The following is a 23,948-nucleotide window of genomic DNA, read 5'->3' on the forward strand; positions in this document are numbered from 1 at the left end:
TTAAAGACAGCTGTCTTACATAGTCACCTTTTATAAAAGACTCCTGTCCACAGGCTCAATTAATCAGTCATATTTTGACCTCTACAACATGGGCAAGACCAAAGAGCTTTATAAGGATGTCAGGGGCAAGGTTATAGACCTGTACAAAGCTGGAATGGGCTACAAAACCATAAGTAAGATGCTGGGTGAGAAGGAGAGAACTCTTGGTGCAATAGTAAGAAAATGGAAGAAATACAAAATGACTGTCAATCGACATCGATCTGGGGCACCATGCAAATTCTCACATCGTGGGGTATCCTTTATTATGAGGAAGGTGAGAGATCTACCTGAAACTACATGGGGGAAACTTGTTAATGATCTTAAGGCAGCTACGACCACAGTCACCAAGAAAACCATTGGTAACACATTACGCCATAAAAGTTTAAAACCTTGAAGTGCCCGCAAGGTCCCCCTGCTCAAGAAGCCCATGTGCAGGCCTATCTGAAGTTTGCCAATAAACACCTGGATGATTTTAAGAGTGATTGGGAGCAGGTGCTGTGGTCAGATGAGACAAAAGTTGAGCTCTTTGGCATTAAATAAACTCACTGTGTTTGGAGGAAGAAAAATGCTGTCTATGACCCAAAGAACACCGTCCCCACTGTCAAGCATAAAGGTAGAAACATTATGTTTTGGGGGTGTTTCTCTGATAAGGGCACAGGACTACACTGCATCAATGGGAGAATGTATGGAGCAATGTACAGTAAAATCCTGAGTGACAACCTCCTTCCCTCGCCAGGACATTAAAAATTGGTCATGGCTCGGTCTTCCAGCAAGACAATGACCCAAAACATACAGCCAAGGTAATAAAGGAGTGGCTCAAAAAGAAGCACATTAAGGTCATGGAGTGGCCTAGCCAGTCTCCAGACTTTAATCCCATAGAAAACTTATGGATAAAGTTGAAGCTCTAGTTGCCAAGTGACAGCCTTAAAATCTTAATGATTTAGAGGTGGTCTGCAAAGAGAAGTGGACCAAAATTCCTCCTGACATGTGTGCAAGCCTCATCATCAACTTCAAAAGAAGTCTGACTGCTGTGCTTGAAAACAAGGGTTTTGCCACCAGGTATTTAAGGTATCGTCACATTTAGCGATGCTGCAGCGATCTAGACAACGATCCCGATCGCTGCAGCGTCGCTGTGTGGTCGCTGGAGAGCTGTCACACAGACAGCTCTCCAGCGACCAACTATGCGAAGTCCCCTGGTAACCAGGGTAAACATCGGGTTACTAAGCGCAGGGCCGAGCTTAGTAACCCGATGTTTACCCGGGTTACCAGCGTAAATGTAAAAAAAAAAACACTACATAATTACATTCCGGTGTCTGTCCCCCGGCTCTGTGCTCCCCTGCACTGACTGTGAGTGCCAGCAGAAAGCACAGCGGTGACGTCACCACTGTGCTCTGCTTTCCTGCCGGCGCTTACACAGTGCAGAGAAGCAGAGCGCCGGAGGACAGACACCGGAATGTAAGTATGTAGTGTTTTTTTTTTTTACGTTTACGCTGGTAACCAGGGTAAACATCAGGTTACTAAGCGCGGCTCTGCGCTTAGTAACCCGATGTTTACCCTGGTTACCAGTGAAGACATCGCTGAATCGGCGTCACACACGCCGATTCAGCGATGTCTGCGGGAGTCCAGCGACAAAATAAAGTTCTGGACTTTCTGCTCCGACCAACGATGGCACAGCAGGATCCTGATCGCTGCTGCCTGTCAAACTCAACGATATCGCTATCCAGGACGCTGCAACGTCACGGATCGCTAGCGATATCGTTCAGTGTGACGGTACCTTTAGTCTTGTTTGCCAGAGAGATCAAATACTTATTTCTTACTGCAAAATACAAATACATTTATATAACAATGTGATTTTCTGGATTTTATTTTTGGTATTCCCTCTCTCAATGTTAAACCTACCCTTAAAATTATAGACTGTTCATGTCTTTGTCAGTGGGCAAACTTACAAAATCAGCAAAGGATCAAATACTTGTTTCCCCCACTATATCTTATAAAAGTTATTTTTTACCAAGTATACTGATGCCTTGCCCTTGCTTTATATAGTTTTTTTCCAAAAATGTTCTATGTATATTTACCTTGTGCCCATGATATTCATATAGGTTTATAAGAGATATAATTAGTCAAGCTATTAATTATATCACATAAAGTTGTCAAGCCTTATCCTGTGTATCAAAATACAGATGCTTATGTATAGAAACTATAACCTTTTTCTCCTAATAAAGTGCATGGCGTTTTTATTCAAATGGACTTCTACATTTCATTGTCTGTAGGCAAGTAAAGACAACAAGACATTTTTTTCTCACTAGAAAATAGAACTTACAAAAATTACTTACAATGCTTAGCAGAATGTCATCAGGAACATTACGATCTATCGTACAACGTGCAAAGACTGCTGAATGACTGAATATAACTGGTGCTTCAGATATTGCGAGAACTTCCCGAGATGTGCTAAATGAGGTATGAGACAGATCAATAATCATACCTATCCTGTTCATTTCTTTTACCACTTCCTAAAAGATAAAAAAAGAGAACTTTTGTTACCATAATATATAGGGATAGTGTCATCTGTACAGCAGACAAAACTGTTGAGAGAAATATAAAAAATAGCCCGAGGCGCTGCATTTAAAGGGAACCTGTCACCCCTCTCAGGCGTTTGTAACTAAAAGAGCAACCTTGTGCAGCACAAATGCTGCATTCTGACAAGGTGGCTCTTTTAGTTATGATGCCTGCACACGCTGAAACAATAATGCAGCAAGAAGAGGCGCCCGGCGCACACAGGTCCGGAGTGACGTCTGTGCTGCATCTGATTAGGAGGGAAAGACCCGCCTCCGGGAACATTTAACGGTATGAGGGGGCACATTTTATAAACGTTTATTTCAGCGTATGCAGGCATCATAACTAAAAAAGCCACCTTGTCAGAATGCAGCATTTGTGCTGCACAAGGTGGCTCTTTTAGTTACAAACGCCTGAGGGGGGGTGAAAGGTTCCCTTTAATCTCGGATCTTTGCTGCAAATAAAAAGACAATACCACCCTTTTTGTCCAGTTTTAGATTAATGTATATAAAAGATTTATATTTGCGCTAAAAGACCCGATATTGCAAAAGTACCCAAAAAGTATAAAACTCATTTGTATACTTTTGGATACTTTTGCAATATCCGGTCTTTTAGCGCAAATATAAAACTGTTGAGAGAGTTTATGTACCATAACTAAATCTCATTGATTTAAAGCTGGGAAACTTTGTAACACAAGCGTTTTCTTCTTACTGTCGCTGTTTGGGTGGTCTCTAGAGATGAGCGAACCTTTCAAGGTTCAGTTCAATTTGCTGAATGTTTAAACGTTCACTGAACCATTCACCGAATATACCTGAACATTATTAGAGTCAATAGGAGGCTAAACCAAATGACCAAACGTACTGCATAAACAACACTTTAAGGGGTGACAAAAAGCTTCCCAAAAAGCTAAAATTAGGGGCAGACACCATGAAATGTTGCAGCAATTGACCCACAGTAGAAATTTGCAAATGGCACAGCAGCAGCCAGCCTTCGGCCATGCATGAGGTATCAAGGTCAGGCCCAGCATATTCAGCTTGGAATTGAAGTTTCAATGAGGAACTGGTTATTAAGGGAATGGTGTAAGCCTCTTTAGTTGGGAGCTCTGATACCTCATGCAACACCTCCAATTTTTTTTCCAGTCACACTCAGATGGCACAAACATCTGTTTCTGGGAGCCCTATTTACAAAGGTAACCCACCAGATTGAGACCCAACTTGAAGTCTCCACATTTCAAAAGATTATTGTCACACATCACTAAAGTGACATCAATTTCCACAGAGTAGAAATATTATAATAGGCCTCTGACACATGTGCCTTGAGGATGAGAACATTACACACTCCGGATGAGGTTCCTACCTTGACAAGTGCTGTGCCCACATAACCTTTTGGTACCCTATATCGGTTTACCCTCTTCTCTCCTCCTATTATAGATTTCATTTACAGGCCATTTACAAGATGGGACATGGTGTCTTTGTTAGCATCACGCTGGAGTTCTGCTCTGACAGGCAGGGTCTCCGGCTTGTCACTTCACTCACCAGTGCTGCGGTCAGTTCTTCCCTTCCCCATGCTCTGCATGCTTCCAGCCAGTCCTATAGCCATGTCCTTAGGGCATGAGCGCATGCACTTCCGCCCTCTTAAGGCGCATGCACTTGCTATTTCCTCCCCAGCCAATAGCTGTGGGACATTATGTATATATTCCTTCTTCCCCACTGGGGAGGTGCCTGAGCAACCTTCCTGTTTTGCAGTCTAAGTTGTGTAAGGTTGCCTGCTGCACTCTGCTGCGAACTCTGTCTGCTGCATTCTAATACAAACTCTGCCAGCTGCTTCCTCCAGTCTGTCCTCTGGGTCCAACTGCTGAGCGTCCATTGATCTGCTCTGGAGTGGCACCTGACTTTCATTGGAAGCCAAGTCTAACCTCATCATCAGAGGCTCTAGTGAACAGTCAGGTGTAGACTTCACAGAGTGGACAGGAAACTGAGGTGAGTGCATTTGCTGCTGATTGGTAAATATTCACTGTCACTATTTTAAACATGTGGCAAAATAGTTATTTTTATTTTTACAGAACCCTTCCAGTGCAGATGAGCAGGAGCAGCAGGCTCTGGCCCAAGCTCCGGTGGCAAGACGGCGTGTAAATATTCTTGACTGTTTTTATTTTTGATGGTTGTTGGTACTCTTGCCTTTTTTAATTTATTCTTGACTGTTTTTGGGACGCTTGACTCACTGCCGTATTCCTCCTGCAATAATCGCATCGCACTGCATGGACTGGCCTGCACCTCTCCTGACCAAAGAATGACAGCATCATGGATTACTATGCAGTAGTGATGAGCGAGTGTACTCGTTGCTTGGGTTTTCCCGAGCATGGTCGGGTGACCTCCGAGTATTTGTTAGTGTTCAGAGATTTAGTTTTCATCGCAGCAGCTGAATGATTTACAGCTAGTAGCCAGCCTGAGTACATGTGGGGGTTGCCTGGTTACTAGGGAATCCCCAAATGTAATCAGGCTGTCTACTAGCTGTACATCATTCAGCTGAGGTTATGAAAACTAAATCTCCGAACACTAACAAATACTCGGAGACGACAGCCAGTACGAGTTTTACAATGCGATTCCCGCAAGAGAAATATGGCAGTGTGTCTCTGCCCTAGTGTTTTATCTTTCTAACATTTTTTTTTTGCCATTTCTAGGTCCCACAACATGAGGAGGACTTTATTGACAACGACTTCCTCATCACCCTGGTGCAGGAGTGAGTTGCATTGTGGGACACGACACCTGTGAGCAGCAGCACTCGGACGCTGTGGTGATTCGGCGGCTGTGGAATGTGGTGGCCCAAGCGCTGATGGATGACTGGGACAATGCCACATCACGTGTCAGAAAGGCTTTTCATAAGTATTGCAGTGTGGTCTGATGCGGCCGTGAACCTGAAGGCGAGTTTGTCTCATCACACACGGTTGTGGGATCCCTGTCTAGTCAAAACCCGTTGGTGTTCGATGAAGGATCGCTTCATCAAGGACCTGAGACAGGAGATCCAAGTTCGCAATGGTGCTGCAGCAAGGATCAGGAAATACAAATACCACCTAGTGCTAGATTTCCTGAGGCCTGTCCTTGGTCAGAGAATGTAAGTATTTTTGCGTTGTCTTCCATTGTGTTGTATTCCCTAATCTGAATTTTTTTATTCCACAGGAGTTGGCGCTTTTACAATTGTCATTTTTTGGTAGTAATGTTTTTCTTTTCTTTTCACAGAACCTATAGCAGCACCCTCGAACCTGGATCTTCCTCTGGATCAGCCCCTCATTGAACTGCCACGGACCAGTCCTAGACATCCACCAGCGTAGCAGCAAGTGGGTCGGCATCACAGGCTGGAGAACAGGCAGCTGGTCCTTCAGGTGTTCCCCTGTCCAAGTCCTCTGCCTCTTTTTTTTTTTTGGGGGGGGCTCTTCCCGCCAACAGCAGGAGACCTCGGACAGGTCACTCATGCCCGAGTTTATTCACTTGAGCTCGATCTTCCAGAATGGCTTAAAGGCACTGGGAGATAGAATGAAAAGTGGTCTGACCCATATTAAACACTTTTCCAGGATGTCATACAGCGCCTTAGCCGTCTGGAAGCCGACCTCCAGAGACCAGCACACCTTTTTTTAACAAAATAGAACAGGGCATGTCAGAACACCTTACGCCTGAACTCCAGCTCAACGTGATGCAGGCCTGCAACGCTTCTTATATTCAGGCTATGCAGCAGACTCGGTACTACCACCAGGCACAGGTGGTATTTTCACCTGTGCCACAAATTACACAGTTAATCTCTATACCGCGTTCTGCTGCATACCACTGTACAGCCACCACCATGCCCAGTCCTGCTGCACACCACTACACCGCCACCACCATGCCGGGTGCTGCTGAAAGCCACTCCACCACCACCACCAACATGCCGAGTCCTGCTCCTGTACAGCCGTCCACCTCCACCACCATGCTCGGTCCGGATCCTGTATGGCCGTCAACTTCCGCCAACAGGCCGGGTCCAGACCCTGCACGGCCGTCCACCGCCACCACCAGGCCAGGTCCAGATCCTGCACGGCTGTCCACTGCCACCACCAGGCCGGGTCAACAATCTGCATGCCCTGCTGAACAATCCACTCCCACCCTCCCAAGGAGAAACAAAAAAAGGAGGATCTCACAAAAAAGTGGACATAAATTAAAACAAACTAAAGCCAGCAGAAGTGTCGTGCTACCTCCACCCTCACATCCCAATGTGTCTTTGTTGTCCAGTTTTTCTCTCCCTTCCAATATGTCTCTCCCATCCCATGCTTCCACTCCAAATGTGTCTACTTCCATCCTTGACCTCCCAGACCCAAGTTTAGTTACACCTTCCCCTGGAATCCCTGGAACATTTCCCCCTCAGTTCGTAAAAGTTAATTTTTTTTTTGCAAATAAATTTGTGTTTACCCCAATCACTGCTTGATCTTTGCCTCTTTCATCGCCAGCAACACACGCCATGCACCGTCAACACACATGTCGCCATATACACACACTGTTTTTGCCACCTCATATCTCACAACATACATCTCCTCTATTTTATTTGTTTTACCAGCAGCATTGTTTCTTGTGTGTGTAATTGAGCTATGAGGTGTCAAAAAGACAAAGAGGATTGAAAATCCTACAAAAAATAAATATATTAATACAGCTAAAAAGGTCAGGGATCAACAATGATCACCTGCCCAGGTGTCAGCACTAGTGCACTCAGGATGCAGTGTTTCCTGCATCCTGAGTGCACTAGTTCTGACACATGGGCAGGTGAGTAAAGATATGAGGTGGATTAGCTCCATCATCTTTTCAGTCTGCAGTAATAAAAGAAATAGAGAAATCCAGACTGAAGAGATGATGGAGCTAATCCAATGTAACCTACCATAGCACTGGCCTCAGAGAGAAGAGGTGTAGTGTAAAGCATGGGTTACATAATCTAATTTGGTTATAATCCAATCCCTGTCTCATGCAATCTGCATGGTACAGCGAGTGAACTATATAATAACTGTAGTTGTGAACCGGTGATCACCTTATTAACCTCTAATAATTATTATTCTAATAGAGAGGACACTTGGAACAGATGTTTAACTACAGTTGTTTTATTGTCAGCAAACACTAAAGAAAATGTAAATAATTACAGGTACATAACATTGCACGACCTTACAAGAACACTAAACCATGTCATCTTGCCAGGACAGACCTCCACTCTCAGAAACAAAGTAGGACGCAAATGTATCCCTCATTTGGGCAACTTCAACTGCTGTCCTGAAAGGGTGATGATGGTAGTTCAATGATGGGTCGCTCTTTACCCATTATATAGTTGTGCAGAACCACACACGCCTTGACCACCTAATCGAATGTCTCAATCTTTAGATTAATGGCTGTCCCTAAAATGTGCCATTTTGAGACAAGGATACCAAAGGCACACTCAACAGTTCTTCTTGCCCTGGTCAGTCTGTAATTAAAAATCCTTTTTGTGTGGTTCAAGTCCCGACTGTTTTCAAGAGGTTTCCACACATCTGAAAGGCCTCATCCCCAACCACAACAAATGTCATTGGTGGGCCTTGAGTGTTGGGAAGAGGTTGTGGCAAGGGGAAATTAAAATGATTCCCATACAACCTTTGGCTCATGTCCGAGTTTTTAAATGTCTGTGAGTCATTACCACGGCCAAAAGACCCAATGTCCACAACGACAAACCTACAGTCCGCTGCTGCAATCGCCATGAGCACTGTGGAAAAATAGTTTTTTATAATTAAAGTACTCGGATCCAGTTCCAGCCGGTTTGGTAATCCTGATATGTTTTCCGTCCACTGCTCCCAAACAGTTGGGGAAATCACAAACTTAAAAAAATTGGTGTGGAGTTGCTGCCAGATTTCCGTGGTGGGTAAGGGGATAAATTCCTCATGGAGAACATCTCACAAAGCCCGGCAGGTGTCTGAGATAATCCCAGAGAGTGTGGAAATTCCTATCTGGAAATGGAGAGATGATAGGCTCTCTCTGGCAGCCAGGAATCTGCCGAAAAGATAAAGAAAAATATAAATCAGAACAATAATTTTTATGACTTGGGGTTTTGAAAAAAAGAGAAGGAAAGAAAGAAAAAAAAAGAGAACATAGCTTTTAGAACAATAATATTTTGGACAGTGTTTTAGCAAAAGAAAAAAGGGAAAATATTAAGTACATTGCAGAACAATAATAATTATGACAGGCGTTAATGTTTAAATATTACGTACCTTAGTGTCACCAGCAGACGTTCCTCAGGAATTTCTGTACAGAGCTGGGTGTCCTGCCTCCTGATGGCTCCTTGTACACGGTCCAGCAAATCCATATAGGATTCCGCCAACCCCTGATCTCTACCCTCTTTAGGGATGACCACCACCACCACCTCTCTCATGGACAACGGTACCATCCCGTGATACCTCCTCAAAAACTACCTTCAGGATAGGTCCTACTATCTCTACCAATTGTTTATAAATCTCACCTGGGAGACCGTCTGCCACTGGGACCTTATTATTTGCCATAGACATAAAAGCTAATTCAATCTCTTCTTGTGTTATCGGCTCTTCCAATATCCTCTTGTCACTCTCTTTAATACTAGGGAGTCCCGCTGCCTCAAGAACCCCTTCTATGTCCCCGGATGAATCCCTTGAGCCAGAAGAATATAACTGCTTATAGAAGCGTCTAAACTCCCCCAAAATATCCTCTGTACCCCCTACCTAAATTCCTTCATCATTCTTTAATTTATATACATAATAATAATGATAATTTTATTTATATAGCGCCAACATATTCCCCAGTGCTTTACAAATTATAGAGGGGACTTGTACAGACAATAGACATTACAGCATAACAGAAATCACAGTTCAAAATAGATACCAAGAGGAATGAGGGCCCTGCTCGCAGGCTTGCAAACTATGAGGAAAAGGGGAGACACGAGAGGTGGATGGTAACAATTGCTTTAGTTAGTCGGACCAGCCATAGTGTAAGGCTCAGGTGTTCATGTAAAGCTGTATGAACCAGTTAACTGCCTAAGTATGTAGCAGTATAGACACAGAGGGCTACTAACGGCATAAAGTTTATGAGAACATGATGCGAGGAACCCAATGTTACCGCTACTGCTGCGGCTGCTCGCCGCAGGCTGTGTGCTGGGGCCGGGCGTCTCCGTACCTCTTCTCCGGCTAGGGTCCCAGCTCGTGCTGCGGCGCGCTCTCGCCGCTCCGCTCCAGTCTCTGCAGCGGCGCGCTCTCGCCGCTCTGCTCCTGTCTCTGCAGCGGCGCGTCCCCGGCGTTCCACTTCCGGGTCCGGGCGTCTCGCTGACTCCGCCTCCTCTCCGGAGTTCTCTGCTGCTGGAGGCTTGCTGACCCTGCGCAGGCGCTCTGGGTTCCACAATAGACACAGGCACATCACACCTGATACCATTCCTCTGGGTTCAAGGTCAGTGTAGCCTCAACCAATCCCTACCCTTGTCTTTGCTATATTAGGCGTCCTCCTCTGTGCCTCATTGCCTGTTTGTCATAGCATTGTCTGTGCTTCTGGCCCCTGTGGTGCTCGTGTTTGGTTCGCCAGTTCGCTGTCTCTTGTTGGACTTCGCTCCTCTCCGTATTTGTCCCTTGCTCTTAACCCTTCCTTTTGTTTTTGTTCCACAGTCTCCAGAGTCTTCTCCTGGTTCTTACTCCTGCCAGTGTTCCTTCAGTGCCTTTTCGTTTCTACCTGGAGCCGTCCCTCTCGGTACTTCCACTGTGGGTAAGTGACCTCTGGGCCTGCTCCTTACGGTCCCTGTATAGGGGTCGGTTCATCCCAAGGTCCGCTCGCTCAGGGGTAGGGCTGCCCACGGTCCAGAGGGTCCACTCTCAGTTCTAGTTGAGTTCGTTATAGTACAAACAGGCCATGGACCCCACTAGTACACCCTTCTCGGCCCAGAAAGAGTTGGCCCTTTTGCGCGATAACCAGCAGCGCATTATGGCTTTTATGAAGACCATGGAGTCACGCTTAACCTCCCTGCAAACTGCTGATCCTGTGAACGTCGCTCAGCTAGCTAACCTACAGCAGGAATTATCTCTACAGCGGGATACTCTAACCCGTATGTTGAGTCATATGGCATCTATTGATGATCGCCTATTCAGCTTACAGTCGGCTCCTGTTGCCCCCGCTCTGGATTCCACTCCAGTCCCAACTTCTCATCCTCCTCCTCGTCTGGGTAAACCTCCCCGGTATTCTGGCGATCCCAAACTCTGCAGAGGGTTTTTGAATCAATGCCGTCTCCATTTCGAGCTTCTACCTCAGCAGTATCCTACTGAACGAGCCAGAGTAGCGTTTATTGTCTCTCATTTGGAGGGGGAGGCTTTAGCCTGGATCAATCCCTTGTGGGAACGGGATGATCCCTTAGTCTCCCATTTAGGAGATTTCCTTGAGACCTTCCGCAAGGTTTTTCACGAGCCCGGACGTTTAGCCTCTACTACTGAGTCTCTGTTTAATTTACGTCAGGGTTCTTTATCTGTGGGACAGTATGCCATCCGCTTCCGTACCCTGGCGTCGGAGCTCGGATGGAATAACGAGGCTCTAGTGGGTGCGTTTTGGCGGGGTTTGTCCAGCCGTATTAAGGACGAACTCGCTGGACGAGATACTCCAACCACCCTGGAGGATCTTATCTCTCTCGCTACGCGTATAGACCTTCGCTTTCAGGAACGTTCTCGAGAATCCGCTTGTGTCAGAAGGTCTAATGTCTCTGCTCCTCTCCGTCGGTCCAGTAGCCCTCGAGTTCCCGCCGCAGCTTCTTCTTCCGCTACTTCTCCTGAACCCATGCAAGTGGATTGAGTTAAGTTGGCGGAGCAACGTCGCAAGGAGAGGCGTACCCAAGGCCTCTGCTTTTATTGTGGGAGTGCCGCTCACTTGCTTCGTAGCTGTCCGGAGAGACCGGAAAACTTCCCTGCCTAGGACAGGTAAGAGAGGCTTCCCTAGGTGTTCCAGCTTCCTCTCAACCTTTAACCCTTTCTGTTTTACTTATTTCAGATCTAGGTCGCTTTTCTGAGACTGCGTATGTGGATTCGGGCGTGGCAGGTAATTTTATCAGTCTTGACGCGGTTCGGAGGCTTCGCATTCCAGTCTACTCTCTGGACTCTCCTCGTTTAATTGCTTTGGTGGATGGGAGGCCCTTACGGGAGGCCGTCTCATTGATTACTGAGGAGGTGGAGATACAAATCGGGGCTCTTCACCACGAGAAAATTGCCTTCTACGTTCTCCCGAACCTGTCTCACACGTTATTGTTTGGACTGCCATGGCTTCGAGTGCATGAACCGACCCTTAATTGGCGTACCGGAGATGTCCTACGGTGGGGGTCTACTTGTCATTCACGTTGTCTACAGTCAGTTCGCCCAGTTCTGCCGTCTCGGTCTGCCTGTGTTCCTGAGGGGTTACCTGCTCCTTACTGGTCCTACGCAGATGTCTTTGACAAGAGAGAGGCGGAGGGTCTTCCCCCACACCGGCCTTATGACTGCCCGATTGATCTCCTTCCCGGTTGTTCTCCACCCAGAGGAAGAATCTACCCTTTGTCGGCTGCTGAGACCCAGTCTATGTCGGAATACATTAAGGAGAATCTGGCTAAAGGGTTTATCCGAAAATCTTCTTCCCCTGCCGGAGCAGGTTGTTTCTTTGTGAAAAAGAAAGACGGTTCTTTACGTCCCTGTATTGATTACCGAGGATTGAACAATATTACGGTCAAGAACAGGTACCCTCTACCTCTCATTCCCGAGCTCTTCGACCGTCTCCGTGGTGCCCGTATCTTCACCAAGCTTGATCTTCGAGGCGCTTACAACCTTGTTCGTATTCGCGCCGGTGACGAATGGAAGACCGCTTTTAACACTCGAGACGGCCACTACGAATATTTGGTAATGCCTTTTGGGCTTTGCAACGCCCCCGCGGTTTTTCAAGAGTTCGTCAACGATATTTTCAGAGATCTTCTTAACTCGTGTGTTGTGGTGTATTTGGATGACATTCTTGTTTTCTCCACTGATCTTCCGTCTCATCGTAGAAGTGTTCGCAAGGTCTTGCTGCGTTTGAGAGAGAACCACCTGTTTGCCAAATACGAGAAATGTCTGTTTGAACAGACCTCCTTGCCGTTTTTGGGATACATCATTTCGGATTCTGGTCTTAGGATGGATCCTGAGAAAGTGAGTGCCATACTCAAATGGCCGCGACCCTGTGGAGTAAAAGCCATCCAACGATTCATTGGGTTTGCCAATTACTATAGACAATTCATTCCGAACTTCTCGTCTATGATCCAACCCCTTACTATTCTCACCCGGATAAGTTCCAGCTCTAAGGGATGGACTCCTGAAGCTGAAGTCTCCTTTGAATCTCTTAAGAAGTCTTTTTCCTCCGCCCCAGTCTTGCATCATCCAGAGGTTAATAAACCCTTCATCTTGGAGGTAGACGCGTCCTCTACTGGAGCTGGAGCTGTTCTCTCACAAAAGTCTTCTGAAGGGCGAGTGGTTCCCTGCGGTTTTTACTCTAAGAGTTTTTCTAACTCCGAACGAAACTATACCATTGGTGATCGTGAGTTATTAGCCATCAAGTTGGCCTTGGAAGAGTGGAGGTATCTGCTGGAGGGGTCTGTACATCCATTCGTTATCTACTCCGATCATAAGAACCTTGCGTCTCTACAAACCGCGCAAAGACTAAATCCTCGTCAAGCCAGATGGTCTCTATTTTTTGCCCGTTTTGAATTTGAGTTACGCTTTCGGCCCGGCAACAAGAATCTTAAGACTGATGCACTGTCCAGGTCCTTTCAGCCGCCGGATGCGGAGGAGCCGCCAGCATACATTATAGACCCATCCAAGATCATGACTGTGGCTCCGCTACAGATGCTTTCTCCGCCACCAGGTAAAACCCTCGTCTCGGACTGCAGCAGGTTGAGAGTGTTATCTTGGGGTCATTCCTCCAAACTGGCAGGACATGCGGGTTATAAGAAGACTTTCCTCCTCATCTCACGGTATTATTGGTGGCCTACTCTACGCCAAGATGTCAAAGAATTCGTCGCATCTTGTCCTTCTCGTGCTAGGAACAAAGTGCCCCGACAATTACCTTTCGGCAACCTTCTTCCTCTACCGATTCCATCTATACCCTGGCAGCATATAGCTATGGATTTCATTACCGATCTACCAAGTTCCTCAGGTTGTACCGTCATTCTTGTCGTAGTTGACCGGTTCTCCAAGATGGCTCACTTCATTTCACTTCCCGGTTTACCCTCCGCTCCTGAGTTGGCAAAAATATTTATCCAGAACATTTTCAGACTCCATGGCTTTCCTCTTCATATCGTCTCCGACAGAGGAGCACAATTCACATCTCGATTCTGGAGAGCTCTGTGCAAACTCCTTAAAGTTTCTCTAGACTTTTCCTCCGCCTACCATCCTCAAACGAACGGTCAAGCTGAGCGGACTAACCAGACTTTAGCCGCCTATCTGCGACACTTCACCAATGCTCATCATAGTGATTGGGTCGATCTGCTTCCTTGGGCGGAGTTTACTTTCAATAACCACTCCAGTGAAGCCTCTGCGAAGACTCCTTTCTTTGTAGTGTTTGGTCAACATCCTGGCTTGCCCCTACCGGTCTCCTCTGTCTCCGGAGTTCCAGCGGCAGACTCTTCAGCTCGCAACTTCTCTACAATCTGGGGTGAGGTTAAGAAGTCGCTCGAGAGAGCTTCCTTATTAATGAAGAGACAAGTAGACAAGAGACGCTTGGATTCACCTCCTTTTGTACCCGGTGACAAGGTCTGGCTTTCTTCTAAATACATCAGACTCAAGATCCCCTCCTATAAGCTTGGTCCTCGCTACATTGGTCCTTTTGAGATTCTGCGTCGAGTTAACGAAGTCGCTTACAAGCTGAAGTTACCTGCCTCGCTCCGTATTCCCAATACTTTTCATGTCTCTCTTCTCAAACCAGTTATCTTTAACCGCTTCCATTCTCCATCTAGTTCTTCCTCGCAGCCAGTCTGTGCAGATAATATTTTCGTTGTGAAGGATATCCTTGCAGTTAAGAAAATTCGTGGAAAGGATTTTTTTTTGGTTGATTGGAAGGGTTTTGGTCCTGAGGAGAGATCTTGGGAGCCCTCTGAAAACATTAATGCTCCTCGTATTCTTAACAAATTTTTTGCCCGTTTACGTAGAGGGGGTTGTAAGGAGGGGGGTACTGTTACCGCTACTGCTGCGGCTGCTCGCCGCAGGCTGTGTGCTGGGGCCGGGCGTCTCCGTACCTCTTCTCCGGCTAGGGTCCCTGCTCGTGCTGCGGCGCGCTCTCGCCGCTCCGCTCCTGTCTCTGCAGCAGCGCGCTCTCGCCGCTCCGCTCCTGTCTCTGCAGCAGCGCGCTCTCGCCGCTCTGCTCCTGTCTCTGCAGCGGCGCGTCCCCGGCGTTCCACTTCCGGGTCCTGGCTTCTCGCTGACTCCGCCTCCTCTCCGGAGTTCTCTGCTGCTGGAGGCTTGCTGACCCTGCGCAGGCGCTCTGGGTTCCACAATAGACGCAGGCGCATCACACCTGATACCATTCCTCTGGGTTCAAGGTCAGTGTAAATACCCAAAAGAAAATATTTACTAACCACAAATACCCAGACAATTTTTTAGAAATTCAATAAATTTTATTATAAAAAAGACATAGCACAATTAATAACATTTTTATTAAAATATATCCATATATTAGAATATGTATAATCTCAAATAGAGACAAAATATGTATGCATGTGCAATATAGATCAGCATGTGGGGGGGCTAGGGCGTACTATACCTGATCGGCAAAAAATAAAAAATAAATTAAATAATGCCACGGCTCAAGAAAAAAACAACCATTCACATTGAAATGTAGAAGTACTGTATATATGTAATATCAAATGAGTAATATTTCATGTGATGGTATAAATAAATAATAAATAAATTTAAATAATTATGGATGAAGAATAAAAAAATAAAAAAATAATAAAAATTATCCAATTACAATTATGCGCATATCAATATATAATGAGTCTGTATTTGATATATGGTTGATGAAATAACAAAACATATAAAAAAATATAAAAATGAATAAATAAACCAGTGATATTGTAAGTGATTTACGTGATATATAAGAAAATATGTGTTGCAAATTATATAATTAAAAAATGGTGTGTACAAAAATAAGTGTCAAAAAATATATGTGTCAATTAATAAAGAAAAATTAATAAAAAATAAAAACGTGAAATATTAGTGTTTAATATCTGTATATATATTATATATTGCAGTGATAAATTTGATTAAATGAACAATATACATATAATCAATATTGAAATATGGACAGATATATATGGACTATATCAATCATCAACCATACATCAAAAACCAACAAGTGTGACAGGCGGTTTTAATTCTACTTTGACGTGAGTGTCACAATGGACATGCACACAAGTATCCAAAGCGATAAGTATTGAATAATGCCCAGAGAAAATTTTTTTTTTTAAAAAAATGAATAGAAATAATAATAAACCGTGGATACTGACCATGAATGCGCGCCTCAGCTCCCCCACACACCACTCCAACGCACGTTTCGCAACCGCTTCGTCAGGGAGTGGTGTGTGTAGGGTGCGACCGCATTATATAGTGTGCTCACAGCTGCAAACCATTCCATAATCCGGGACGCCATAATTACATGGCGCCGAGACAAGGCACACGTCCGCTTCCATCACCGAAACCGGAGACCGGAAGTACGTCACCGAGTGCGACCGTACAGTCACAGTCGGCGACGCACCAAGTCACCAGCATCAGGACGGAGCGCACGCATGCGCAGCTCGGCGCTCGACGTACCCGCAGCCATGTTAGTATAGGGAACAACTCCGGGCACAGTAAACAGTAATATTGACTGCAAAACCTATTAATACCCCACCTAGCTAAAATATTCATTCATAATAAACGCATTGTGCCATAGGAAAATACAAAAAGATGACAATATAACATAAATGATATATGAAATAAATAAATAATAACAAATCACTAGTACAAACACTTCTTTATATATATATATATATACAAAATTGATCCACTATTCTGTAAGATAGAAAATATTTAAAAACACAAACAAAGAAAAATCACATGAATAATTGTGTAAATTAAAAAATAATATAAAATATTTAAGCACTTGTATTTATGCATATAGTATTTTATTGTAAAAAATGCATATGAAATGTTAAATAAAAAAATTAAAAATATAAAAAATAAAAAATAATAATTGGAGACAAAAAAGAAAAAAATATATATATAAGAAATGAATAAAAAAAGGAGGGAACAAAAAATCAGAAAAATAATTTTGTAATTCTGTATTATTTATTTCAGCCCAGGACAACCTAGATAATCCTGTATTTATTGTAAATTAATGACCCAGAGATGACACTAAAAAGATATATCAATTATAATAAAAACCTGTAAATAAATGTTGTATTAATGCGATAAAAAGCAAAAATTAACCCTACAAACATAGGAAGAACACAGGAGATATTAACAATTTATTGAAAATAAAGATAAAAATAAAAAAATAAAAAAATAAAAATGAAAAATGGGAAAAGGATTTTTATTTGTATTATGACAAAAAATAATAATAATGAAAAAATAATAATAAAAGGAGAAATAAAAGGAGAAATAATTAAAAAATATATATATATAAAATATGATAATAAACAATAATAAAAGAATAAATAAACATTTGAATAATATAATTACTAAATAAATTAAATGATAATAAATGGAAAAACAATCAATAGTGTAAATGAATAAGTAGAAAAGGCCGGAGAAGAAAGACCCCACCAAAAGATATATAGATGGATACTGAGAACAACTCCACTATCCCTAGAAACCCATAAGGGCAATAGTATATATAACAACAATACAATATTGTTGATACTAAAGGGATCCAAACAAGAGATCATCAGAAAATTTAATCCAACTAAAAAATAGTGCGCTCCGTCCTGATGCTGGTGACTTGGTGCGTCGCCGACTGTGACTGTACGGTCGCACTCGGTGACGTACTTCCGGTCTCCGGTTTCGGTGATGGAAGCGGACGTGTGCCTTGTCTCGGCGCCATGTAATTATGGCGTCCCGGATTATGGAATGGTTTGCAGCTGTGAGCACACTATATAATGCGGTCGCACCCTACACACACCACTCCCTGACGAAGCGGTTGCGAAACGTGCGTTGGAGTGGTGTGTGGGGGAGCTGAGGCGCGCATTCCTGGTCGGTATCCACGTTTTATTATTATTTCTATTCATTTTTTTAAAAAAAATTTTTTCTCTGGGCATTATTCAATACTTATCGCTTTGGATACTTGTGTGCATGTCCATTGTGACACTCACGTCAAAGTAGAATTAAAACCGCCTGTCACACTTGTTGGTTTTTGATGTATGGTTGATGATTGATATAGTCCATATATATCTGTCCATATTTCAATATTGATTATATGTATATTGTTCATTTAATCAAATTTATCACTGCAATATATAATATATATACAGATATTAAACACTAATATTTCACGTTTTTATTTTTTATTAATTTTTCTTTATTAATTGACACATATATTTTTTGACACTTATTTTTGTACACAACATTTTTTAATTATATAATTTGCAACACATATTTTCTTATACAGTGGGGCAAAAAAGTATTTAGTCAGTCAGCAATAGTGCAAGTTCCACCACTTAAAAAGATGAGAGGCGTCTGTAATTTACATCATAGGTAGACCTCAACTATGGGAGACAAACTGAGAAAAAAAAATCCAGAAAATCACATTGTCTGTTTTTTTAACATTTTATTTGCATATTATGGTGGAAAATAAGTATTTGGTCAGAAACAAACAATCAAGATTTCTGGTTCTCACAGACCTGTAACTTCTTCTTTAAGAGTCTACTCTTTCCTCCACTCATTACCTGTAGTAATGGCACCTGTTTAAACTTGTTATCAGTATAAAAAGACACCTGTGCACACCCTCAAACAGTCTGACTCCAAACTCCACTATGGTGAAGACCAAAGAGCTGTCAAAGCACACCAGAAACAAAATTGTAGCCCTGCACCAGGCTGGGAAGACTGAATCTGCAATAGCCAACCAGCTTGGAGTGAAGAAATCAACAGTGGGAACAATAATTAGAAAATGGAAGACATACAAGACCACTGATAATCTCCCTCGATCTGGGGCTCCACGCAAAATCCCACCCCGTGGGGTCAGAATGATCACAAGAACGGTGAGCAAAAATCCCAGAACCACGCAGGGGGACCTAGTGAATGAACTGCAGAGAGCTGGGACCAATGTAACAAGGCATACCATAAGTAACACACTACGCCACCATGGACTCAGATCCTGCAGTGCCAGACGTGTCCCACTGCTTAAGCCAGTACATGTCCGGGCCCGTCTGAAGTTTGCTAGAGAGCATTTGGATGATCCAGAGGAGTTTTGGGAGAATGTCCTATGGTCTGATGAAACCAAACTGGAACTGTTTGGTAGAAACACAACTTGTCGTGTTTGGAGGAAAAAGAATACTGAGTTGCATCCATCAAACACCATACCTACTGTAAAGCATGGTGGTGGAAACATCATGCTTTGGGGCTGTTTCTCTGCAAAGGGGCCAGGACGACTGATCCAGGTACATGAAAGAATGAATGGGGCCATGTATCGTGAGATTTTGAGTGCAAACCTCCTTCCATCAGCAAGGGCATTGAAGATGAAACGTGGCTGGGTCTTTCAACATGACAATGATCCAAAGCACACCGCCAGGGCAACGAAGGAGTGGCTTCGTAAGAAGCATTTCAAGGTCCTGGAGTGGCCTAGCCAGTCTCCAGATCTCAACCCTATAGAAAACCTTTGGAGGGAGTTGAATGTCCGTGTTGCCAAGCGAAAAGCCAAAAACATCACTGCTCTAGAGGAGATCTGCATGGAGGAATGGGCCAACATACCAACAACAGTGTGTGGCAACCTTGTGAAGACTTACAGAAAACGTTTGACCTCTGTCATTGCCAACAAAGGATATATTACAAAGTATTGAGATGAAATTTTGTTTCTGACCAAATACTTATTTTCCACCATAATATGCAAATAAAATGTTAAAAAAACAGACAATGTGATTTTCTGGATTTTTTTTTCTCAGTTTGTCTCCCATAGTTGAGGTCTACCTATGATGTAAATTACAGACGCCTCTCATCTTTTTAAGTGGTGGAACTTGCACTATTGCTGACTGACTAAATACTTTTTTGCCCCACTGTATATCACGTAAATCACTTACAATATCACTGGTTTATTTATTCATTTTTATATTTTTTTATATGTTTTGTTATTTCATCAACCATATATCAAATACAGACTCATTATATATTGATATGCGCATAATTGTAATTGGATAATTTTTATTATTTTTTTATTTTTTTATTCTTCATCCATAATTATTTAAATTTATTTATTATTTATTTATACCATCACATGAAATATTACTCATTTGATATTACATATATACAGTACTTCTACATTTCAATGTGAATGGTTGTTTTTTTCTTGAGCCGTGGCATTATTTAATTTATTTTTTATTTTTTGCCGATCAGGTATAGTACGCCCTAGCCCCCCCACATGCTGATCTATATTGCACATGCATACATATTTTGTCTCTATTTGAGATTATACATATTCTAATATATGGATATATTTTAATAAAAATGTTATTGATTGTGCTATGTCTTTTTTATAATAAAATTTATTGAATTTCTAAAAAATTGTCTTGGTATTTGTGGTTAGTAAATATTTTCTTTTGGGTATTTACTTATTGTGGAATATTTGCTCCTTTGGATATTTTTCAATATTATTTGGTATTTCTTTTCTATATAGGATTTCAAGGTCAGTGTAGCCTCAACCAATCCCTACCCTTGTCTTTGCTATATTAGGCGTCCTCCTCTGTGCCTCATTGCCTGTTTGTCATAGCATTGTCTGTGCTTCTGGCCCCTGTGGTGCTCGTGTTTGGTTCGCCAGTTCGCTGTCTCTTGTTGGACTTCGCTCCTCTCCGTATTTGTCCCTTGCTCTTGTTTTTTGTACTCTTAACCCTTCCTTTTGTTTTTGTTCCACAGTCTCCAGAGTCTTCTCCTGGTTCTTACTCCTGCCAGTGTTCCTTCAGTGCCTTTTCGTTTCTACCTGGAGCCGTCCCTCTCGGTACTTCCACTGTGGGTAAGTGACCTCTGGGCCTGCTCCTTACGGTCCCTGTATAGGGGTCGGTTCATCCCAAGGTCCGCTCGCTCAGGGGTAGGGCTGCCCACGGTCCAGAGGGTCCACTCTCAGTTCTAGTTGAGTTCGTTATACCCAATTATATTTTGTTTTTTGTTTTTTTTGAATTGGCCACACAGGCATCGTTAGGTTAATGCGTTGAAGCGGTAGGCCAATCTGAACAAATGAGTTTTTAGGGCACGCTTAAAACTGTGGGGATTGGGGATTAATCATAATAACCTAGGTAGTGCAATCCAAAGAATCGGCGCAGCATGTGTAAAGTCTTGGAGAAGGGAGTGGGAGGTTCTTATTATTGAGGATACTAACCTGAGGTCATTAGCGGAGCGGAGGGCACGGGTAGGGTGGTAGACTGAGACCAGAGAGGAGATATAGGATGGTGATGAGACATGGAGTGCTTTGTGGATGAGGGTAGTAGTTTTGTACTGGATTCTTGAGTGGATGGGTAACCAGTGTAATGACTGGCACAAGGTAGAGGCATCGGTGTAACGGTTGGTGAGGAATATGATCCTGGTTGCAGCATTCAGGACAGATTGGAGTGGGGAGAGTTTGATAAGAGGGAGGTCGATTAGTAGAGAGTTACAATAGTCCAGACGAGAATGAATACGTGAAACAGTAAGAGTTTTTGCAGAGTTGAAAGTAAGAAAAGGGTGAATTCTAGAAATGTTTTTGAGATGCAGATAAGAAGAGCGAGCCAGTGATCGGATGTGGGGGGGCGAATGAAAGCTCGGAATCAAGTATGACCCCAAGGCAGCGGGAATGTTGGTTTGGAGTAATGGTGGAACCACACACGGAGATGGCAATGTCAGGCAAAGGTAGGTTGATAGAGGGAGAAAACACGAGGAGTTCAGTTTTTGACAGGTTCAGTTTCAGATAGAGGGAGGACATGATGTTAGAGACAGCGGTAAGACAATCACTGGTGTTTACTAAAAAGGTTGGCGTGATAACAGGAGAAGACGTGTATAATTGGGTGTCGTCAGCATAGAGATGGTACTGGAAACCAAATCTACTGATTGTTTGTCCAATAGGGGCAGTATACAAAGAGAAGAGGAGGGGGCCTAAGGACTGATCCTTGAGGAACCCCAACAGTAAGGGGAAGGTGATAGGAGGAGGAACCAGCAAAAGATACAGTGAAGGAGCAGTCAGAGAGATAGGAGGAGAACCAGGAGAGAACGGTGTCCTTGAGGCCGATGGAGTGGAGCATAGTGAGGAGGAGCTGATGATCCACAGTGTCGAATGCTGCGGAGAGATCCAAGAGAATTAGCATGGAGTAGTGACCATTAGATTTAGCTGTAAGTAGGTCATTAGAGACTTTAGTGAGGGCAGTTTCAGTAGAGTGTAAAGAGCGGAAACCAGATTGAAGAGGGTCTAGAAGAGAGTTATCTGAGAGATAGCGGGTAAGACGGGAGTGGACCAGGCGTTCGAGGAGTTTAGAGATGAAGGGAAGATTAGAGACAGGTATTAGCAGCACAGTTTTGATCGAGGGATGTTTTTTTAAGTAAAGGATGTATGATGGCATGCTTAAATGAGGATGGAAAAATACCGGAAGTGAGAGAAAGGTTGAATATTTTTGTTAGGTGAGAGGTGACAGCCGGGGAAAGGGACTGGACGAGACGTGATGGAATGGGGTCACTGGTGCAAGTGGTTGGGTGAGAAGATGCAAGGAGCCTGATTACTTCTTCTGTAACTGGTTCAAAGTCAGAGAGTGAGCTAGATGCAGTGGGGGAGGGAGGACAGTGCATGGTATGAAGAGATTGGGAGATGATTTCCTGTCGAATGTGGTCAATTTTTTCTTTGACGTAATTGGCCAGATTGTCAGCATGGAGATCTGTGGTTGGGGCCTGCACTCTTGGGTTGAGTAGGGACTGGAAAGTGTCAAAGAGACATTTAGGGTTATTGGACAGCGAGGTGATCAGGGTGTTGAAATAGGTTTGTTTGGAGAGGTGAAGGGCAGAGATGTATGTTTTTAGCATTAACTTATAATGGATGAAATCTTCGGGTAGATTAGATTTTCTCCACAGACGTTCAGCGCACCTGGAGCACCACTGCAGGAAACGTGTTTGCAGCGTGTGCCATGGTTGTCTGTTGTGAATTCTGTGGCAGAGTTCACTCCTGTGGTCACGAGTGGTACTTCGGCTGATTCTCTCTGGGAGCTTCCGTTTGTGGAGGAAAGTGGTACTGCAGCTTCTGAGTTTCCTCCCTCAGGTGATCTGGTGAGGTCGTTAGCTGCTTCTCTACTTAACTCCACCTGATGCTTTGATCCATGCTTCCTGTCAATGTTCCAGTGTTGGACTTGTGTTTCTCTGGATCATTCCTGTGGCCTGCTGCTCTGCATAGCTAAGTGCTTCTTTGCTATTTGTTGCTATTTTTTCTGTCCAGCTTGTCTATTTGTTTTGCTGGAAGCTCTGGGACGCAAAGGGTGTACCTCCGTGCCGTTAGTTCGGTACGGAGGGTCTTTTTGCCCCCTTTGCGTGGTTTTCTTTAGGGTTTTGTGTAGACCGCAAAGTTATCTTTCCTATCCTCGTTCTGTCTAGAATATCGGGCCTCACTTTGCTGAATCTATTTCATCCCTACGTTTGTCTTTTCATCTTACTCACAGTCATTATATGTGGGGGGCTGCCTTTTCCTTTGGGGTATTTCTCTGAGGCAAGGTAGGCTTATTTTTCTATCTTCAGGCTAGTTAGTTTCTCAGGCTGTGCCGAGTTGCATAGGGAGCGTTAGGCGCAATCCACAGCTGCCTCTAGTTGTGTTTGGAGAGGATCAGGAATTGCGGTCTACAGAGTTTCCACGTCTCAGAGCTCGTTCTATTATTTTGGGTTATTGTCAGATCACTGTATGTGCTCTGATCGCTATGTACATTGTGTTACTGAATTGCCTATCATAACAGTACAGGAAGCCAAAAGTACTAATGATTCTCAATAGAGGGAAAAAAGAAGTTCTGAGACCATTTTTTTTCCTTTGCACTGTGATTTGTCTTTTTTTTCCCCTAGACATTTGGGTGGTTCAGGATACAGGTGTTATAATGGACATTAAAGGTCTGTCTTCATGTGTAGATCAGCTCACGGCAAGAGTTCAAGATATTAAAAATTT

General features: G+C 43.7%; 1 protein-coding gene across 2 annotated transcripts in view; it reads right to left on the reverse strand.

Moving 5' to 3' along the window:
• Nucleotides 1–23,948, reverse strand: part of LOC138649626 (dipeptidase 2-like) — a 438,600-nt gene that overhangs the window by 168,557 nt on the left and 246,095 nt on the right. For both annotated transcript variants that reach the window (XM_069740170.1, XM_069740169.1), the window contains exon 7: nucleotides 2,373–2,549. In XM_069740170.1, the coding sequence (XP_069596271.1) occupies nucleotides 2,373–2,549 (177 nt within the window). The remainder of the gene's footprint in view (nucleotides 1–2,372; nucleotides 2,550–23,948) is intronic.

This window comes from Ranitomeya imitator, chromosome 9 (genome assembly GCF_032444005.1).
Source record: "Ranitomeya imitator isolate aRanImi1 chromosome 9, aRanImi1.pri, whole genome shotgun sequence".
Classification (NCBI taxonomy): Eukaryota; Metazoa; Chordata; class Amphibia; order Anura; family Dendrobatidae; genus Ranitomeya; species Ranitomeya imitator.